General features: G+C 46.6%; 1 protein-coding gene across 5 annotated transcripts in view; it reads right to left on the bottom strand.

Annotated features, from left to right (window-relative positions):
* PIGL (phosphatidylinositol glycan anchor biosynthesis class L) overlaps positions 1–21,114 on the bottom strand; it is a 127,215-nt gene that overhangs the window by 46,413 nt on the left and 59,688 nt on the right. For all 5 annotated transcript variants that reach the window (XM_063629397.1, XM_063629396.1, XM_055258866.2 and 2 more), the window contains one exon: positions 4,750–4,840. In XM_063629397.1, the coding sequence (XP_063485467.1) occupies positions 4,750–4,840 (91 nt within the window). The remainder of the gene's footprint in view (positions 1–4,749; positions 4,841–21,114) is intronic.

Below are 21,114 nucleotides of genomic sequence, written 5' to 3'. Positions count from 1 at the left end.
GCCCAGGACCTAGCCTGCTTGACACCCAGAGAAGACACTACTACCCCCCTAGGCTGCTTTCCAAGGATGGTAGCTTTGTACTTTTCTTTTTAACATTTATTTTATTTTCTTTTTTAAAAAATAGAGATAGAGTCTCGCTATATTGCCCAGGCTGGTCATAAACTCCTGGCCTCAAGTGATCCTCCTACCTCAGCCTCCCAAAGTGCTAGGATTATAGGTGTGAGCCATTGCACCCAGCCAGCTTTGTACTTTTCAAAACTCTGTCCTGTCTGCCATTCCTTATGGTCTTTATGATGTTCCTGCAGTACTACAGAGCTGGGACCAGACAGAACCCTGTTTCCTGCATTGATGGCTGCAGAGCCAGCTTTGGTTTGGATGATGATGGAGAGCTTATGCTCTCATCCTGGTGCAGCCCAGGTGAGAAACTCTCTCCCCATGGCTTAGTCTGTGTTCCACACCTCCGTCTGTGCTTCTTTGTTGCTGCTTCATCATCTCTTGTGTGCAGTTGAAACTTCTGGGCTGAATGGAAACCCATGCTCAGCTCGAATGATGGCCAGTTATAGCTACACTGGCCACGGTGTTAGCATGATCCTATACGTCTACTATGGCACTAAGTGCAGGCCAGAGAAATTATTCCCAACTGTACTGCCAACTTGAGTTTCCTTATTAATAGCAAGTGTGTCACAAGAAATTTGTTAGTAGGCTGGGCGCAGTGGCTTACGCCTGTAATCCCAGCACTTTGGGAGGCTGAGGCGGGTGGATCACGAGGTCAGGAGACCGAAACCATCCTGGCTAACACAGTGAAACTCCGTCTCTACTAAAAATACAAAAAATTAGCCGGGCGAGGTGGTGGGCACCTGTAGTCCCAGCTACTCGGGAGGCTGAGGCAGGAGAATGGCGTGAACCCAGGAGGTGGAGTTTGCAGTGAGCCAATGCCACTGCACTCCAGCCTGGGCGACAGAGCAAGACTCTGTCTCAAAAAAAGAAAAAAAAATACAAAAATGAGCTGGGCGTGGTGGCACGCACCTGTAGTCCCAGCTACTCAGGAGGCTGAGTCAGGAGAATCACTTGAACCCGGGAGGCGGAGGTTGCAGTAAGCCGAGATCATGCCACTGCACTCCAGCCTAGGTAACAGAGCGAGACTCCATCTCAGGAAAAAAAAAAAGAGAGAGAGAGAAATTTGTTAGTAAAGAGCTGTTTTATACGATTTCCTTGTTTATAGCAATTAAATCAATTGAAGATTCTCTTGACAATAAAAGTCAACTCACTTGAGTAAGTGTGAGCAGCTCAGCACCACAGGAAAGACCTCCAGGCAGGGAGGTGGCAGTTAACAGCTGCAGCAGTTTGGGGAGGAGCACTGTCCAGGGGCCTGCTTTAGTTCTTGGAGATATAAAGATACCGGGCACAGCCTTGGCCTTCACAGGCCTTAGTCTAGTTTGCAAGACATGGTCTGCACTTTTAAGAATAAACAGCAACATATGTTGTAGTACACACAGCAAATACTGCCGGAGCATCAAAAAGGGCTCATCAAAGTTAGCCCTTCTCGGAGAAGAAGGTCTGAAGGGGTGCCTGGACCACAGATCACTTTTCTGGGACCCAAACATGGGAGACTCTTCTGAAAGCAAGAATGGCACACAGAGCTGCCTGTGCCCCAAAGCTCCTCCCTCAGATACTCAGGGTCAAGGTTAGCTGCAACATGGTCTGAAAAAGAAATCTGGCCCCTCGGCAAAGACCAACGTTGTTCACCAGTGTTCAGGACTTCAGTAAGGGTCAGATTATAGAGGACTTTGAATTCTAAGTTTAAAAAGATGAGAGTAGGCCAGGTACAGTGGCTCACGCCTGTAATCCCAGCATTTTGGGAGTCCGGGGCGGGCGGACCACGAGGTCAGGAGATCGAGACCATCCTGGCCAACATGGTGAAACCCCATCTCTAACAAAAATACAAAAATTATCTGGGCGTGGTGGTGTGCACCTGTAGTCCCAGCTACTTGAAAGGCTGAGGCAGGAGAAATGCTTGAACCAGGGAGTTGGATGTTGCAGTGAGCTGAGATCGTGCCACTGCACTCCAGCCTGGTGACAGAGCGAGACTCCGTCTCACAGAAAAAAAAAAAAAGAAAAAAAAAGATGAGAGTATCCTACAGCAGGAGCAATTTGGAAGACCAGTTGTTCTCATGCACTGAAGTAGGGGAGGACAGAGAGTATTTAGGGACTGGGAAGGCACTAGCATGGAAAATGAGGTGCCAGGGAGTACTTCAGGCTGGCCCTGACAACCTCCAACCTCAGCTCTGTCTACATATCGAGGCTGTGGAGGCTCTGAGAACTTCCAACTGTGTGGGCTGAAGAGGAAGAGTAAGAGAACCAAGGCAAGCCCCAGTCAGCATGGCTAGGCATTATTCCTAAGCCCATGGATCTAACATTACCGCTTTCATGCTCAGATCCTCTGGGAAGGGTAAGCAGAGAGTGTGGGGCCTGCAAGCTGCTGGTGACCATTTTTCCAGCCAGGTAAAGGAATAAAACCAACATGCAGAGCAAGAGGGAGATGAGTCCTGGTAGGGTCAGGGTACCTGAGGCCCATCTGTAGCTCAGCTTTTAGGTGACTCAGGGTGAGCAAGTTAGGTGCCTGTTTTGGCCTGTGTGTACTAAATTTCAGTTGTATTTCTGTCATTAGAGAACAAAAACAGTCCAATGAATATCTCAATGAAAATCTGCTCTCAGGGCCTGGTGCAGTGGCTCACATCTGTAATCCCAGTGCTTTGGGAGGCCAATGAGGGAGGATAGCTTGAGCCCAGGAGATGGAGACCAGCCTGGCCAACACAGCAAGATCCTGTCTCTAAAAAAAAAAAAAAAAATTAGGCCAGGCGTGGTGACTCACGTCTGTAATCCCAGCACTTTGGGAGGCCGAGGTGGGTGGATCATGAGGTCAGGAGATGGAGACCATCCTAGCTAACATAGGGAAACCCTGTCTCTATTAAAAATACAAAAAATTAGCTGGGTGTGGTGGTGGGCACCTGTAGTCCCAGCTACTCGGGAGGCTGAGGCAGGAGAATGGCGTGAACCCGGGAGGCGAAGCTTGCAATGAGTGGAGATCGCACCACTGCACTCCAGCCTGGGCAACAAAGCGAGACTCTGTCTCAAAAAAAAAAAAAAAAAAAAAAATTAAAAATTGGCTGGGTGTGGTAGCTCATGCCTGTAATCCCAGTACTTGGGAGGCCGAGGCGGGCGGATCACGAGGTCAGGAGTTTGAGACCAGCCTGACCAACATGGTGAAACTCCATCTCTACTAAAAATACAAAAATTAGCCTAGCATGGTGGCACGTGTCTGTAGTCCCAGCTACTCAGGAGGCTGAGGCAGGAGAATCACTTGAACCCAGGAGGCGGAGGTTACAGTGAGCCAAGATCCCGCCACTGCACTCCAGCCTGGGTGATGGAGGGAGACTCTGTCTCAGAAAAAAAAAAGAAAAAAAAATTAGCTGGACATGATGGCATGTGCCTATAGTCCTAGCTACTTGGGAGGCTGAGGCAGCCACTGCACTCCAGCTTGGGCAACAGAGGGAGAACCTGTGTCTTAAAAAAAAAATTAAAGAAAAAAAAGCCTAATATGTTTCTCTGCCAGCAGGATTCATGTTTTAATGAGAACTTAAACAAAACTTAAGCCAAATGGTGAGGCTTTAAATGTGAAATTTTAGGTATTATCTCATGAAGGATTATTATATATTTTTTGAGTGGTAGACAGTAAGCCTCCTTGGCAGCTTTAAAATTGACTATGGGATAAGCAGTCCTGCTGATCCTAGAAGAGCTGAGACTGGTGTTGCTAGGCTTATCCACCTTTGCAGTAAATACAAATCTCTGCTATTGCTCTAATTGCATCCAAAATTTTCTTCCTTAGTGGGTATGAATGCATTCTCATGTTTTTTTGGAATGAAGAAATCAACGCTTAAAAATCCTGGCTTCACCACCACTTGCTTACCTTGGCCAAGCTGCTTGGCCTCTGCAAAACCTCAGTTTCTTCAATGTAAACTGAGAATTTTACTTTTTTTTTTTTTTTTTTCTGAGACAGAGTCTCGCTCTGCCGCCCAGGCTGGAGTGCAGTAACATGATTTTTGCGTATTGCAACCTCTGCCTCCCAAGTTCAAGTGATTCTCGAGCCTCAGCCTCCCAAGTAGCTGGGATACAGGCACATGCCAACACACCCGGCTAATTTTTGTATTTTTAATAGAGATGGGGTTTCACCATGCTGGCCAGGCTGGTCTGGAACTCCTGACTTCAGGTGATCCCCAACTCGGCCTCCCGATGTGCTGGGATTACAGGCATAAGCCACCACACCCAGCCACAAATTTTACTTTTAAAGTTAAAATGATACTCTGTGAAAATGCTTGGTAAAAGGTGAGGTGAAGTTCTGTATAAATGAGAATCATTGGGCAGGCTCTGGGGGACCTGAATTTTTAGATGGCAGGACAAAGGTGGGGGCTTGAGGGTGTTAAGGAGGACGCAGTTTAGAAAAAACTTCTGCCTCTATCTGAGCACTGATAATTTAGTTATTCAGTCTCACACAAGATCGTAAAGAGATCAAAAGGTGTGTTTGTTCTTCAGTAGGTTTAACAGTGAGCATTGGAAGTTCTGGCCTCCTTAGAGAGTGGCCCTGGAGAAGGACTGGAAGTGGGAGGGTGGCCACAGGAAAAATTATAGAAACTACCTGGTGTGAATGGGACCAAGACCTCAGGCTTTCCATTCAGGGAGCTGCCCCCTTACCAGATTGATGCCATTCACTTCTATGTGCTGGAGGAGGACTCTGGCCACGTGCTCTGTGTCCCACTGCACGCCTGGGTCATCTGGGAAATCCCTACAAGGGAGAAGCACAACTTGAACACCTTTTCTAATCAGGCACAACCTTCTCCCTAAGCTCCAGTAGGTGCATGCCCAGTTTTATGATAATTACATTGGGGGTAAGGGGTCCCTGCCCTTAAGCTTCAGCAGATTTCTGTTAAGGTGAGATTTACAAACATGAAACAACTAGAAATTAATGCACAGTTCCACACAACACACTTTTGGAGCTTTATGCTTGTTGCTGAGGGTAAGAAACAACATCAATGAGACAAGGCTCTGTCCAAAAGTTGGGGAGACAAATGTGTTAAAAATGAACTTGAGCACGAGGCATGATGATATGCACTTTATGAGAATATTAGTAATAGTACTTTAATAAAAAGTACAAAGATATGTTACTTCATTAACCTCATGAACATCTTTTGACAGAGGTTTGTTTTTTTTTTTTTTTTTTTTTTTGTGATGGAGTCTCCCTCTGTCACCCAGGCTGGAGTGCAATGGTGAGATCTCAGCTCACTACAACCTTTGCCTCCTGGGTTCCTGCCTCAGCCTCCTGAGTAGCTGGGATTACAGTCACCCACCACCATGCCTGGCTAATTTTTGTATTTTTAGTAGAGATGGGGTTTTGCCATGTTGGCCAGCCTGGTCTCAAACTCCTGACCTCAGGTGATTGGCCCAACCTTGGCCTCCCAAAGTGCTGGAATCACTGCTCTGTCGCCTAGGCTGGAGTACAGTGGCACAATCTCAGCTCACTGCAACCTCCACCTCCTGGGTTCAAGCAATTCTCCCACCTCGGTCTCCTGAGTAGCTGGGATTACAGGCACGTGCCACCACACCCAGCTAATTTTTGTATTTATTTATTTATTTATTTTCCCGAGACAGAGTCTTGCTCTGTTGCCCAGGCTGGAATGTAATGGCATGATCTCAGCTCACTGTAACCTCCGTCTCCTGGGTTCGAATGGTTCTCCTGCTCAGCCTCCCAAGTAGCTGGGATTACAGGCACCCACCACCACACCCAGCTAATTTTTGTATTTTTAGTAGAGACAGGGTTTCACCAAGTTGGCCAGGCTGGTCTTGAACTCCTGACCTCAGGTGATCTGCCCGCCTCAGCCTCCCAAAGTGCTGGGATTATAGGCGTGAGCCACAGAGCCTGGCCTTTGACAGAGCCTTTACCGATGAAGTTAAGTAGCTTGTTTGCAAGGCTGTTATAGTTAGATTTTGAATGCAGGTTTTTGCCTGCAAAGCCAAAATGCTTTAGCACTAGGGAGCTGGCTACATCCCCCCTCCATCAGGACTGGGACTTGCTGCATGTCAGGTACAAAGGTCTTTACCAGAATAAATGGCAACTTATCTGTGTCTCCACCTGGCCACACCACAGGCCTATCTCCTTCTCCAACCTGCTGACATCCTTCCTGTCTCTTTTTTGTGCTTTGATCTGTGGTGTCACCTGATATGAGCCTAAGGCCTTACCTTGTCCTCCTTTTTTGAAAATATTATTCATAATCTTATAAACTGATACCTATCTCTCTTTGGGTCAGGTCCTACAGCAACACCCATAATGCTACTGAGAGGACATGGGCTCTGCTCCCTACCAGGCAGGCTGTTATCGCCTCCCTACGGACAAAGGTCATTAACTGGCCCCCTTTTGGACTTTGGGCAAAGGAGAGTCACTGGAGGTTCTTCAGCACGAAAACAACATGAGCCTCAGCAATAAATAATGTAATTGTTTCCTTTGCTTCAGCTGGTTCATCTGCCAACCGCTTATGGCAGTGGTCCCCAACCTTTTTGGCACCAGGGACCAGTTTCATGGAGGACAGTTTTTCCATGGACAGGGGTGGGGGTCATTAGATCCTCATAGGGGCGTACAACCTAGATCCCTCGCACATGGAGTTCAAAATAAGGTTTGCAGTCCTATGAGAATCTAATTCCGCCGCTGATCTGACAGGAGGCAGAGCTCAGGCAGTAATGCTTGCTTGCCCGTCACTCACCTCCTGCTGTGCTGCCTGGTTCCTAACAGGCCACGGACCTGTACTGGTCTGCGGCCTGGGGGTTGGGGACCTCTGCTTTAGAGTGTTTTCTGCAGAGGGCAGCTTTGTACTTTTCAAAGCCCTATCCCGTCGGCCACTCTACCTGGTTCTCATAGTGCTCTTGCAGTGAGCAGGACAGACAGCTCAGCAGGTGGGGGACAGGATCAGGAGAAAGGGATAAAGTGGGATCAGGACAAAGTCCAGTTTTGTTTCCTGGAAATGGAGCTGAATATAGTGTGTAAAACATAAGCCCCTGAGCTCAGGCAGCTGAAGAAGAAATAGACAATTGGAACAGAGAAAATGTCTTGGAATGACAACAGCTACATACATACTCCTGGCTGAGAGGTCCACATAAATGTATCAAAGCATCATTTTGGAGAGGGAATACACCAGTAACATTATATGGAACTTTAGCACAGGAGAGAAAGGATAGGAGGATAGTTGGCTAAGCCTACTAATTCTCTGTTGTTCTGAGGTTCTAACGTGCTGAAAGATAAACCTCAAAGAGGGGGAAGTTTATGGCTGCCTTCCATTTATCTTCAGAGAACTGGGATCTGCTCTTTTGAGGGGCGATGCAGGAACAAGTGTTGCTCCATGCCTTTCTTTCGGTGGCTCCACCCAGTCATTGTGGGCGAGGCCAATCATTTAGGGAGGGACTTTGGACTGTAAATATCTGCTCTGTGATGTGACAAATCTGATAAAGCATCACTACTTTTATGATCAAGTCCAAACTCCTCTTGGTCAGACGTTCAAGTTTTCCCCAATCTATCTCCTATTTTGATTCACTTCCTTTCTCATTATTTGAAAGAGTCAATGAGATAACAGAGGTCAGAAAGTATTTAAGAACTGTAAAAAGGGCTGGGCACGGTGGCTCACACCTGTAAACCCAGCACTTTGGGAAGCCGAGGCAGGTGGATCACGAGGTCAGGAGATCAAGACCATCCTGTCTAACACGGTGAAACCCGGTCTCTACTGAAAATACAAAAAAAAATTAGCCGGGCGTGGTGGCGGGCGCCTGTAGTCCCAGCTACTTGGGAGGCTGAGGCAGGAGAGTGATGTGAACCTGGGAGGTGGGGCTTGCAGTGAGCCGAGACCGCGCCACTGCACTCCAGCCTGGGCAACGGAGTGAGACTTCAAGAACTGTAAAGAAATGTGTAAACATCAAAATTGTGGCTGTTATTGCTGCATTAGCCTAATTTAAACCCTCCTTTAAAAAAAAAAAGAACTCCCCAATCTTTCTTTCTTTCTTTTTTTTTTTTTGAGGTGCAGTCTCACTCTGTCGCCCAGGCTGGAGTGCAGTGGAGCGATCTCAGCTCACTGCAACCTCCGCCTCCGAGGTTCAAGGGATTCTCCTGCCTCAGCCTCCCCAGTAGCTGGGACTACAGACACCTGCCACCACGCTCAGCTAATTTTTGTATTTTTAGTAGAGACGGGGTTTCACAATATTGGCCAGGCTGGTCTCAAACTCCTGACCTTGTGATCCGCCCGCCTCAGTCTCCCAAAGTGCTGGGATTACAGGCGTGAGCCACTGCGCCCGGGCCCCAGTCCTTCTTTCTTGCAGTCCCTTGCAGAGCTCTTTGATGACCACTTCTATGAGTGGTTGATGATTTCAAAGTGGGGTAGGCACTGCAGGAGATGTGTAAGATGACTCATTGAGGTAAAGCAATGAATCACCAGGACTTCTATTTACCTGTTTTTCTGTTTAAATTTATATTTTGTAGCTATTTTATAAGGCATCATATACCACCAGGGTTTAAACATGTACACAATTTGAGTAAATAAGTACATAAATATGGAGGTGCAAGCTCAAATGTTGTTTCTTGCCATTAGGGGAGTGTGATAAAAATGTTTGGAGATCACTAGTCTAATCTACTCACTCTTCATTTTTCATTTTTTCTCGTGAATATTTTATTTATTTATTTTTGAAACACAGTTTCGCTCTTGCTGTCTAGGCTGGAGTGCAATGGCACCATCCTGGCTCACTGCAACCTCTGCCTCCCCGGTTCAAGTGATTCTCTTGCCTCAGCCTCCCAAGTATCTGGGATTACAGGCATGCGCCACCATGCCCAGCTAATTTTGTAATTTTAGTAGAGACAGGGTTTCACCATATTGGCCAGGCTGGTCTCAAACCCCTGACCTCGTGATCCACCCACCTTGGCCTCCCAAAGTGCTGGGATTTCAGACATGAGCCACCACACCCGGCTGATATTTTATCTTTTTGAGACAGAGTCTTGCTCTGTCACCCAGGCTGGAATGCGGTGGTACAATCACAGCTCACTGGAGCCTTGACCTCCAGGCTCAAGTGATCCTCCCACCTCAGCCTCCCAAGTAGCTGAGATTACAGGTGTGAGCCACCAAGCCCAGCTAATAACTCAGTGATTTTTAGTACATGTATGGAATCTCTACATTTTATTTTACTAGTATTTTATATATATCTATTTTTTTTTTTTTTGAGACGGAGTCTTGCTCTGTCACCTAGGTTGGAGTGCAGTGGCACGATCTCAGCTCACTGCAACCTCCGCCTCCTGGGTTCAAGCGATTCTCCTGCCTCAGCCCGTCAGTAACTGGGATTATAGGCATGCGCCACCATGCCCGGCTAGTTTTTGTATTTTCAGTACAGACAGGGTTTCACCATGTTGGCCAGGCTGGTCTAGAACTCCTGACCTCAGATGATCCGCCCGCCTCAGCCTCCCAAAGTGCTGGGATTACAGGCTACATATATTTAATTCTTGACTCTCCAACCTGTCATAAGTCCCCTGATGGACGGATGTTACATAAGCCATTCATCAGTCAAGGTCTAGCCAAGAAAATGGAGACCACCAGGTATTTCAGAAGGAATTTAATATAGAGACCTATTTACCCACTGTATGGGAAGAGCTGAGAGGCTAAACAGGGAACAGTGAAACAACACAGAGACTGGCAACAGCAGAAGGGCACCACCGCCTCTAAGATGGGACACCAGAGCCATGGAAGGGGAGCAGTGGTGGGAACTAGATGTCAGGAGAACTAGCTAGATGTCAAGGAAAATACCAACCTGCTGATGGACATGCCACTTAGGGTGGAGGATGGGGGAAATACCTGGTTCTTCCCTCTGCTACCTCCTAGTCATCCATCATTGCCATCTACTGGTCAAACCCCTCCAGAAGCCAATGGACATGGGAGCCTGGAAACTGTAGTTTCCATTGGAATAGAGCAAAGGCATAAGATAGAGGCGATGTCTTACTCACAGCAGGTTTTCAATGGATATTTACTTTCAATTGCTGCTCTATCTTGGCCCTAAACCTTCAAAGGACAGCAGCAGTCTGGCCACCTGCCTCTCACTGTCTAAGAGTTTTCCAGCTTTATGGAAAAGCAATAACCTGCCAGGTGCTTGGTTATAGAGGGCAGCGGGGAGAACCGTACTGGGGGACATGGGGACACCACAGGGCAATCAGGATTCAAGGCTCAGGGAAGGGAGACATGGCAAGGGTTAATAGCCAGCTTCACCCCAGAAACTCAAGGACAGAGTACTGTCCATGATTACAGTAGTCCAGTGTCACGAGCAGGCAATGTGCTGTGGCAGAGAGAACATGGGGTAGGATGACACAGAACCTGAATTCTAGCTCCCCTGCTTTCCATGTGACCTGGCAGGAGCTGCATCATCAGTAAAGATAAAATAATTCTGGGATGCACCTAATGACCGCCTGAGAGTCCTTCCAACTCTTAAGTCTAGGACTGTGTCATAAGAAAATGATTGATCTCACCCACTATCAGGGGGTGGAGCCACTAAAAGAAAGGCATGGAGCAACACCTGTTCCTGTGAGCCTTTCTCCAAGTGAGCTTCCCTCACAGAGCAAAGACACTGGTATCAGGTATGACACAGATAACTTCCCAAAAGCCAGAGACCAGATCTCTCATTGGGCAAGGCCAAATTCTTTACTACACACCTTCTTATATTTAGAAACCTTCACTGAACTCCTCTACCAACTATAGCTTAGACTATCCCACTTCATACCTGATTTGAATAGTATTCTATTATTTTCTGTTGTTTTGTGTGTCTCTTTAGCTAAAGTAAGACTAGGCCTGTGCCTTATTCTTCTATTTCTTAGGTGGTACATGGTACAACTCAAGTCAATGAACAATTTTTTAAAATAAATAAACAATAAGTAATTGTGCTTCTACCCTATGCAAGGAAGTGTGTTAGGGGGTTTAATAAGCACTAGTTGCTTGACAGAAGTACTCTGTATTTGGATGAACCAAAGGCAATTATACCAGCCACTGGGGGCTGATGCATGTAAGCAAGATGTTTGAAAGATTTTTTTTTTTTGAGACGGAGTCTCCTTCTGTCGCCCAGGCTGGAGTGCAGTGGCGCGATCTTGGCTCACTGCAACCTCCACCTCCTGGCTTCACGCCATTCTCCTGCCTCAGCCTCCTGAGTAGCTGGGACTACAGGCGCCCGCCACCATGCCTGGCTAAGTTTGTTTTTGTATTTTTAGTAGAGACGGGGTCTCACCGTGTTAGCCAGGATGGTCTCGATCTCCTGACCTTGTGATCCACCCACCTCGGCCTTCCAAAGTGCTGGGATTACAGGAGTGAGCCATTGCGCCCGGCCGAAAGATTGCAATTTTATAAAACAGATTAGGGTTAAAAAGTGTATACATTGGGCAAAAGGGCAAAATATCCTAATGGGGCCCCTTCCCCTCAATACAGGAAAATACAAAATTTGATGCTGGGAAATTTCAAACAGATAAATGTAGAAAAAACTCCTTTTAGACTAACTATCTGAGTTGTTCTTTGCCTAAAGTTCAACCCTAATCAGCTCAAGGCCTGGGTCCAAGTATAGTTTCTGTCTTCTCTAATAGAGTAACAATTCTACCCTAGATAAACATGTTGTAAGTCAGTTTTTGGATGCTTCCTTAAGAGACAGTTGGTGAACGATAGTTGCCCCAGTTTTCTTTGTCTGGTCCCTCTTCCTGATAACTAGAACAGGAGAAGCCCTCTTGGTCTGTGAAGTAATCTTAGGTATGAAGCCAGACAGAGCAGAGTAATGAAAGAGGAGGAAACCAAGCTGCAAGGACTCTGGGGAGTGAGCCATCACACGGTCCCAGATAGCACCCCTCCTCCTGCCACAGTTATTGTGGGTCATCTGCTATTTGCAGCAAAGCCAAATTCTCATTTATAGATGCCATAATTTTTTAAAGCCTCCCTATCATCAGTTATTTAGGTTGTTTCTAATTTTTTAGTATTGTAAAAAGGTTGTAATGAGCATCCTTATCCATAACTCTGTATGCCTTTCTCAATATTTCTTTGTGATAAAATCATAAATGTAACTTCTGGGTCAATGGTGAAATGAAAAGTACATGTGTGGATCTCTCTTATAAGAACTCTGCTATGAAGAGTAGATGGAAAGTGTGTTAACTTGCAAGGGGTACAGCAACAAAGGAGTGGTTTTTTTTTTTTTAAAGAGAAAGATTTGTACATTTTATAGGCTGAAACGAAAAACTAATTAAGTACAATTTATATTAAGAGCTCCATTCCAGCCGGGCACGTTGGCTCATGCCTGTAATCCCAGCACTTTAGGAGGCTGAGGCGGGTGGATCACCTGACATCAGGAATTTGAGACCAGCCTGGCCAACACGGTGAAGCATGTCTCTACTAAAAATCAAAAAATTAGCTGGGTGTGGTGGTGTGTGCCTGTAATCCCAGCTACTCAGGAGGCTGAGGCAGGAAAATCGCTTGAACCTGGGAGGTGGACGTTGCAGTGAGCCGAGATCATGTCACTGTACTCCAGCCTGGGTGACAGAGCAAGGTTCCATCTCAAATTAAAAAAAAAAAAAAGAGCTCCATTACTTTGAAAAATCTAAGGTGTTTTAATATTATGTACTTTTTAATCCTTTTTTAATTTTATAGCCATGGGTCTTGCTATGTTGCCCAGGCTGGTCTTAAACTCCTGGTATCAAGCGATCCTCCTGCCTCAGCCCTATTTTCTTTTTCCTTTCTTTTTTTTTTTTTGAGATTGAGTCTCACTTTCTTGCCCAGGCTGGAGTACAGTGGCACGATCTCAGCTCACTGCTACCTCCGCTTCCCAGGCTCAAGTGATTCTTCTGCTTCAGCCTCCCGAGTAGCTGGGATTACAGGCACCCGCCATCATGCCCGGCTAATTTTTGTACTTTTGTAGAGACGGGGTTTCACCATGTTGGCCAGGCTGGTCTCGCCTCAGCCTCCAAAGTGCTGGGATTACAGGCGTGAGCCACCACGCCCAGCCCCATATAATTTGCTTCTTTCCACAGTTGGAAAGAACTGGCTAAAAGAGATTTACTTAGTACACGTGGACTTATACAAGCACTAACGGGGCTGAGAATATAAAAGAATGCACATATGGTAAAGACCACAATTTTATCTTGTTAACTGACTCTCCTCCTTGGAAATTACTTGTATGTAATTCAAAATCAATTTGAAAGCAGAAGTCAAGCCTCAAAGAGTAGTCAAGCTTTACACTTAAAGAATATCTGGGGGCTACGTGTGGTGGCTCACACCTGTAATCTCAGCACTCTGGGAGGCCAAAGTGGGAGGATCACTTGAGCACAGGAGTTCAAGACCAGCCTGGGCAACATAGTGAGACCCTGTCCTTACAAATTAAAAAAAAAATTAGCTGAGAGTGGTGGCATGCGTGTGGTCCCAGCTACTCGGGAGGCTGAGGCAGGAGGATTGCCAGAGCCCCAGAGGTTAAGGCTCCAGCGAGCTGTGATCGCACCACTGTACTCCAACCTGGGTGAGAAACAGCAACAACAACAACAAAAAAGTCTGGACTGGGCGCGGTAGCTCATGCCTGTAATCCTAGGACTTTGGGAGGCCAAGGAGGGAGAATTGCTTGGGCCAGGGCTTCAAGACCATCCTGAGCTACATCTCTACAAAAAATAAATTTAAAAAATTAGCCAGGTCAGTGGCATGCACCTGTAGTCCTAACTACTTGGGAGGCTGAGGCATAAGGATCACTTGAGCCTGGGAGATCAAGACTGCAGTGAATCATAACCACGCCACTGCATCTGCAGCCTGGGCAACAGAATGAGACCCTGTCTCAAAAGAGAGAGAAGGGAAGAGGAGGGGAGGGAAGGGGAGATAAGGGGAGGGGAGGGGACAGATCACTCCTGTAATCCCAGGCAGGTGGATCACTTGAGGTCAAGAGCTCGAGGCCAGCCTGGCCAACGTGTTGAAACCCCATCTCTAGTAAAAATACAATAATTAGCCGGGTGTGGTGGTGCATGCCTGTAGTCCCAGCTACTCGGGAGGCTGAGGCAGGAGAATCACTTGAACCCAAGAGGCGGAGGTTGCAGTGAGCAACTGCGTTCCAGACTGGGCAACAGAGCGAGACTCCATCTCAGAAAAGAAAAAAAGAGAAAAAAAAAGAAGGCCGGGTGCTGTAGCTCACGCCTGTAATCCCAGCACTTTGGGAGGCCAAGGTGGGCGGATCACCTGAGGTCGAGAGTTTGAGACCAGCCTGACCAACATGGAGAAACCCCGTCTCTACTAAAAATACAAAATTAGCTGGGCTTGGTGGTGGGCGCCTGTAATCCCAGCTACTTGGGAGGGTGAGGCAGGAGAATCGCTTTATCCCAGGAGGTGGAGGTTGCAGTGAGCCAAGATCGTGCCACTGCACTCCAGCCTGGACAACAAGAGTGAAACTCTGTCTTAAAAAAAAAAAGAAAAGTCTGGCATTGCCCTCCCTATGTGACGTAGGCATGAACCAGGCAATGGATTTGCTCCAGCAAAAGACAGGTATTCTGGCACAATTCCCTTGCTACTTATGACTTTTCAAATCCAGATCTTTGCAGCTCTACAGGGAATGGTCATAAAGTTACTGAGCTTAAAGTTCCTAGAAACTTCCTTTCATTTTAAGCAAGGTCCTTTGTGACTTTTATTGCAATTTTAATCAAAGAGTATGGAAATTTCTCGGATGCTGATGTGCGTGGGTAAGTTTGCAAAGATGTAAAGCTGAGTTAAGTCTGCCTAAAACAGATGGATATGGAGGACTGAAGCCAAGTTTCCAGCCAGGTTTTATCCAAGTAAAGGAGAGATGACAAATCTGAAGAATGGAGCTGGATGAGATAGCATCATATACTGCTGGTGCAGGACGAAGATAACTAGAGATTGCATCAGGCAGTTGCTGAATCCTCCTTTGTTGACATACTGCTCTCCTTTCAGAATTCCAGTCCATAGGGTTTATCTCACCTGGCCCTCTCAGCTCAGAAATGATAAAAGGCAAGCTGTGAAATATCTGGTAAGGTTGTACCTTGCACCTAAACCTTCGAATACAGAGACCTGTGGTCTTTGCACTCCATCACTTTACATCTCAAATCAGAATTCCAGCCCATCCAGTTTATCTCACCTGAACTTCTCAGCTCAGAAATGATAAAAGACAAGCTCTGAAATATCTGGTAAGGTTGTACCTTGCACCTAGACCTTTGAATATGGAGACCTGTGGTCTTTGCACTCCATCACTTTACATCTCAAATCAGTCAGGTGGTGTTTCCTGATAAGAAGCCAGCAAAAGAGAACTGAGAATAAAAGGCAAAACTTTCAAGATGGTTCACAGAGGAGATCTGAGGACTGCTTAAAACATTAAAGAGATCTATTAAAGAATTTTTAGCTAGGTGTGGTGGCTCACGCCTATAATCCCAGCACTTTGGGTGGCCGAGGCGGGCAGATCACCTGAGGTCAGGAGTTTGAGGCCAGCCTGACCAACATGGAGAAACTCCGTCTCTACTAAAAATACAAAATTAGCCGGGCACAGTGGCACGTGCCTGTAATCCCAGCTACTCGGGAGGCTGAGGCAGGAGGATTGCTTGAACCTAGGAGGTGGAGGTTGCGGGGAGCCAAGGTCACGCCATTGCACTCCAGCCTGGGCAACAAGAGCGAAACTCCGTTTCAAAAAAAAGAAAGAAAAGAGAAAGAATAATAGTAATAGGCTGGACGCAGTGGCTCACGCCTGTAATCCCAGCACTTTGGGAGGCCGAGGCAGGTGGATCACGAGGTCAGGAGTTCGAGACCAGCCTGGCCAACACGGAGAAACACCGTCTCTACTAAAAATACAAAAATTAGCTGAGCGTGGTGGCAGGCACCTGTAATCCCAGCTACTCGGGAGGCTGAGGCAGGAGAATAGCCTCAACCCGGGAGGTGGAGGCTGCAGTGAGCCGAGACTGAGCCACTGCACTCCAGCCTGGGCAACAAGAGCGAGACTTCATCTCAGAAAAAAAGAAAGAAAAAAAGAAAACAGGCAATTTAGAAAAGAAGAAATGCAAACTGCCAACATATATTCTTTCTGCTTCTCAGAAAGAATCAAATAAATGCAAAATTAAAGCAAGATGTCTGTGTTGGAGAAAGACACAGAGAAAGGGGCACTGTTATGTACTGCTGGTATGAGTTTAAATTGCTACATTTCAAGAAGGTAACTTGCCTATATGTGAATATCTGTGCCCTTTGACCCTGTGTTTCTAGAAATATAACCTAAGGAAATAATTAGAGAAGCCTAAAGGCCAACGTCAGCTCAGGCAGAGAGATATCACTTTCACCGCAATTGGAGTGGAAAGAGGTCGGCAGTTCTGTTGCTCTGCACCAGGGAGCAATTTCTCTAACTTCCTGAATTGTGGCTTATGAAATATGCTAAAGATAACACAAGAGTTTTTTTGGGCATGTTCAGAGTAAGAGCAAAGAAAGCACAGATACACCCACGGTAAGGAATGTCAACGTATAACAGGACAAAAAGACCTAGTCACTAAACTTTAATTTTGCTTCTGACTTCTCAGTCAAAAAGAATGAGGCTCAGACGAAAGAGGAACAGAAATATATTTAGAGGAATTGAATTTTGAAAACAAAAATAAGTCTGTGAGAGAACTTCTTAAAGGGCTCTGAATGTATTCAAGTCTCAGCTCCCCTAGGAAGAAGGCTTAGTATGTACTTTACTGGGGACTGTGACCCCAGGAGCAGAAGCCACTGACAGATGGAGAAGGCAGGGAAGCAGGGATGCTCTACTGATGTGGTCTTACTTATGGGCACTGGCTGTGTGATCCCACAGGACTGTCTGAAAGTTGTAAGAAAATCATCTTACAACTGTCCATCTTCCCAGGAAGATAAAGAAGGAAGTATTTATCTCCATAGGCTGTTAGCTCTCTAATCTTTCAGAGTTGAGCCCGCTTGGGGACCCCAGGGCAATGGCAAGTCCTGAGGCAGACAGCAGGAGGAGCAGTGTGGGCCTGAGGCGAGGGGCTGTGAGCTGGAACCAGCCTGAGGCTTCTCGGTGCCTGCACAGCCATGGCTGGAGAAAGGCATCTGGAGGGGTCCCCAGGACCCACACCACCAGAGCGGGGCTCTGAGAGAATGAAATCATTGTACATTTAAGTGATCTGGACTAAGCACACACTATGTGCCAAACAGAGGGCTGAGTTTTAGGGATATAAACATGAATACAAGTCATGGTCCCTTCCCTTAGGAAGCTTAGGGCCAATGAGGCAGAGGTTTGGGCTGCTGCAGGATGAGCAGTTTGCTGCGGGAAGGAGAGATGGGCAGGGGAAGAGGTGAGGAATCCAGGCAGGTTCAGGGTACTATCAGTCAGTGGCTATTGAAGCACATGAGGCACCTCATGGATATGATGGCATTGTGCGTCTGGCTCTGAGGAGGAAGAGACTACTATTTTGGAAGCTAAGAACACAACAGAAGAAGCCAACTCTTGCCAGTCTTTAAGTGTGACACGTACAAGCCCGACGACTCCTTCCCTGGGGTGTATTTAGCAAACACAGTGTTAATACCTCTGGAAAAGGCCCCAAACTCTAAGTCCCACCCTAGACCTTAATGTTCAGGAAACAAGCCAGGCTGAAAGAATTCATTAAAATAACGTTGTGTTTTTTTCGCCCACTGGCTGAATATCCTCAAACAGTGACCTTTCCTACACATTCTAATGAGTCACACTGGCTGGCACATTTTAGTCGGGAGAGTCATGGAAACCCTTTGTGAAAATCTGTGGGGTTGTGGGTCCCTTCAGTCACCAGGTGCTGGTGAGGGAAGCCCCCCTTCCTTCCTCTCCCCAGCTAAGCAAGCCCAGGGGCCCAGGTCTTCCTCCCCCAGACCTAGCCCTACACGGAGTGGGAGACTTCGCAGCCTCCGCTGCTGGAACTCAAGCAGGGTTGGATAACAGCTTATCTCTGAAAACCGAGTCCCACTTTTGCACACTGCACTCTGAACTTTAATACAGACGGAGGCGGCTCACACGCCCTTATTTGGTCTTGTGGCTTGTACAGCGCAAGCCAGAAGGTTCAGCCACCCCTCCACCCACCTCTGGCCCATCTCTAAACTCGATTATTTCCTTTGTCATCCAAAGCAAGCAAAGGTTAGTAGAGTTCAGAGCTAAGATTAAGGCTAGCCAAGGACGTGGAAGCCTAACCTGGGACTGCCAATATCGCCCCCCAAGGGCCACTGTGGGAGGCAGCAACTGTCTCCTGGTCTGAGGGCCTGGCACTAGCGTGGCTGCTCCAACTACAGGAGTGTGAAGAAATGAAGTCTAAGCTGCAGGGAGGTTGCAGCAGGGTCCAACAACTTCTGGCGGATGTCTCTGCACCGCCAAGGACTAACCTAAGCCATACACAGAGAAAAGAAATAGGGGAAAAGATGAGTAAGAGAAGGAAAAGGCGATCCGAGAAAAAGAAAAAGGACTGAAAAAAGAGGTATATAAAGATCAATGCACTTTTATTAAGTATCTGCTGTGATAAGGACCTCATTTCTAAGCAGCTTAGGAGCCCAGACAGACCAAATGCCCTAAGAGAGCCTTTTCCACATACGGCTTGAAGCCCCCAAATCTAACCATAAAATGGATTTTTTTTTTTTTTTTTTTTTTTGGAGACGGAGTCTCACTCTGTCGCCCAGGCTGGAGTGCAGTGGCGCAACCTCTGCCGCCTGGGTTCAGGCGATTCTCCTGCCTCAGCCTCCCCAGTAGCTGGGATTACAGGCACCTGCCACCGCGCCTGGCTAATTTTTGTAGTTTTAGTAGAGATGGGGTTTCACCATCTTGGCCAGGCTGGTCTTGAATTCCTGACCTCGTGATCCACCTGCCTTGGCCTCCCAAAGTGCTGGGATTACAGGCGTGAACCACCGCACCCAGCCTGGATTTTTCCTTTCTCACAGGACATAAAAAGGATTAGCAAATCATGAGTGCTAGGTATTATACCGAAATCAGTTACCTGTGTTCTCCTTCCCAGAAAGATGCATTTCATATTATTGCAACAAATAAAGTACAAGGAGGCTGAGGCTGGCGGATCACCTGAGGTCAGAAGTTAGACACCATAGTGGCCAATATGGTGAAACCCCATCTCTACTAAAAATACAAAAATTAGCTGGGCATGGTGATGTGTGACTGTAATCCCAGCTACTCGGTAGGCTGAGGCAGGAGAATTGCTTGAACCCGGGAGGCACAAGTTGCAGTGAGCCAAGATCATGCCATCGCACTCCAACCTGGGTGACAGAGTGAGAATCTGTCTAAAAAAAAAAAAAAAATTTATTTTGGTAGACATGGGTTCTCACCATGTTGCCCAGCCTTGTCTTGTACTCCTGGGCTCAAGTGATGCTCCTGCTTCAGCCTCCCAAAGTGCTGGGACTGAGCCACTGCACCTGGCCAGAGATATCTTTTGAAGTAGACATTGCTTGCTATTGCTGGCTGCTGGACCCATAATGGAGGCTGAGTCCTATGACCAGCCTGGACATCTTTCCCAGCTTCTTGAGAGGTGCCAGCATCACATCAGGATATATGTATGAGCTGCATTCTGCACTGACTCTTTCACCAACTTAATGAGCACTCTGGATTCCTTGAGATCATTCTTAAAAAGAGTTTGAGGATACCTTCCTTCCATATGATTAATGCTGATTCATTAGCCAGAGAATGCAGGAGTTAGAAAGGAGTTTAGGAATCATTTAAGTAGTCCTGTTAGCCTTAGAAAGAGTAATTCTAGGGATATTTTGTGAAATCAACACTGACTATGTTTGGGAGGTAAAATGATTCCTTTGTCAAGGTGTTTGGGTATGGGTGTTTAGGGTATGTAAAATTAGATATTTTACATAATAGTTGTAACTAGACTGGTGAAAAAAAAAACTAGACCAATTATTTACCTCTAATTCAGCATTCCATTGTGCTCTCTCTCTCCTATAACTTAGGCTTTTCTAAGTTGTAAAGAACAAGAATATGGAGTCTTTCTACCTCCCTCCTGCATGTTCACTCTGAGATGCTGGCTATGGTGGGCAAGAAGGAGGCTAAGCCAAGGGATGCCCAGCCATTCCTCTCACACCCAGAAAAAGGGAGGGCTTTCAGGGGACTGTGGGCAGGCAAAGCTGGGGGAAATTTGGGATATGTACTAATTCCCAGGAAGACCCTGTCTGGTGATGCTCAGATAGCTTCTGCAGGGTGAATTATTCTCGAAAGGCAGTGGTCTCCAGATCAGGGCAGTCCACCATTATGGTGAGTTACAGTCCTGATCTGCTGATCAACACCCTCTTAGCAGTGCCCCCATGGACAGCTGTCGTCCCCCTTCCATTGTCTGGGGGCAGTAGCAGAATGTCTGAGGATGGGTCTTACAGGTTGCATTGCTCTTGCTCCCCTTTGGCTTACCTGCTTCTTGTCAGATGGGAGCTGTACCAGTGGGCACCCCACCTGTGTACCAGAGCTCCTGCTTCTGCAGGAGACTGAGGCCAGTATTTCCCCCTTGTCATGGAAGATTCTATCACAGGTCCCCTTATTCTTTCTCCTTTAGCCAGTCTCATAAAAATTTGCCAATATCAGTATTCAATTCCTTCTAAAATTAATATTTCTTAGATGTAGGCAAGGAACTAAGCATTAAATACTGCAGCAGAAAATATACACGCCTATCAGGCTAGGGATTTATAGGGAAAATATACAAGAGAGATCCAGATCACTTCAAAATTATTTCCAAGTGGGTTGATGCTATTTGATGTGGTTACTTAAGAGTGTAGACAAAAGATACACTTGCAGTGCTGGCCAGAAGATAGCCTTAGTTATTACGAATGTTGCATCTGGCTTTGCAGAGAGCAAATGCCTAGACACATTCTCAGGGATGGGATGGGATTTGTTAAACAATCTCTTGCATCCAGTCTCTGAAACATAAAAGCCGTTGATATTCTTTTAGAGCAGGTAAAAAATGCTTGGACTTTTCTTAGAAAAGGGAGAACATTTCTAGAATTAGCATCTAAAACATGTCAAAATTTAGCTTGCAAAAATGAGTTCAAAATGAAC

The sequence above is a fragment of the Symphalangus syndactylus genome, chromosome 20 (assembly GCF_028878055.3).
Source record: "Symphalangus syndactylus isolate Jambi chromosome 20, NHGRI_mSymSyn1-v2.1_pri, whole genome shotgun sequence".
Taxonomy (NCBI): Eukaryota; Metazoa; Chordata; class Mammalia; order Primates; family Hylobatidae; genus Symphalangus; species Symphalangus syndactylus.
This window is presented reverse-complemented; position numbering and strand designations above follow the sequence as displayed.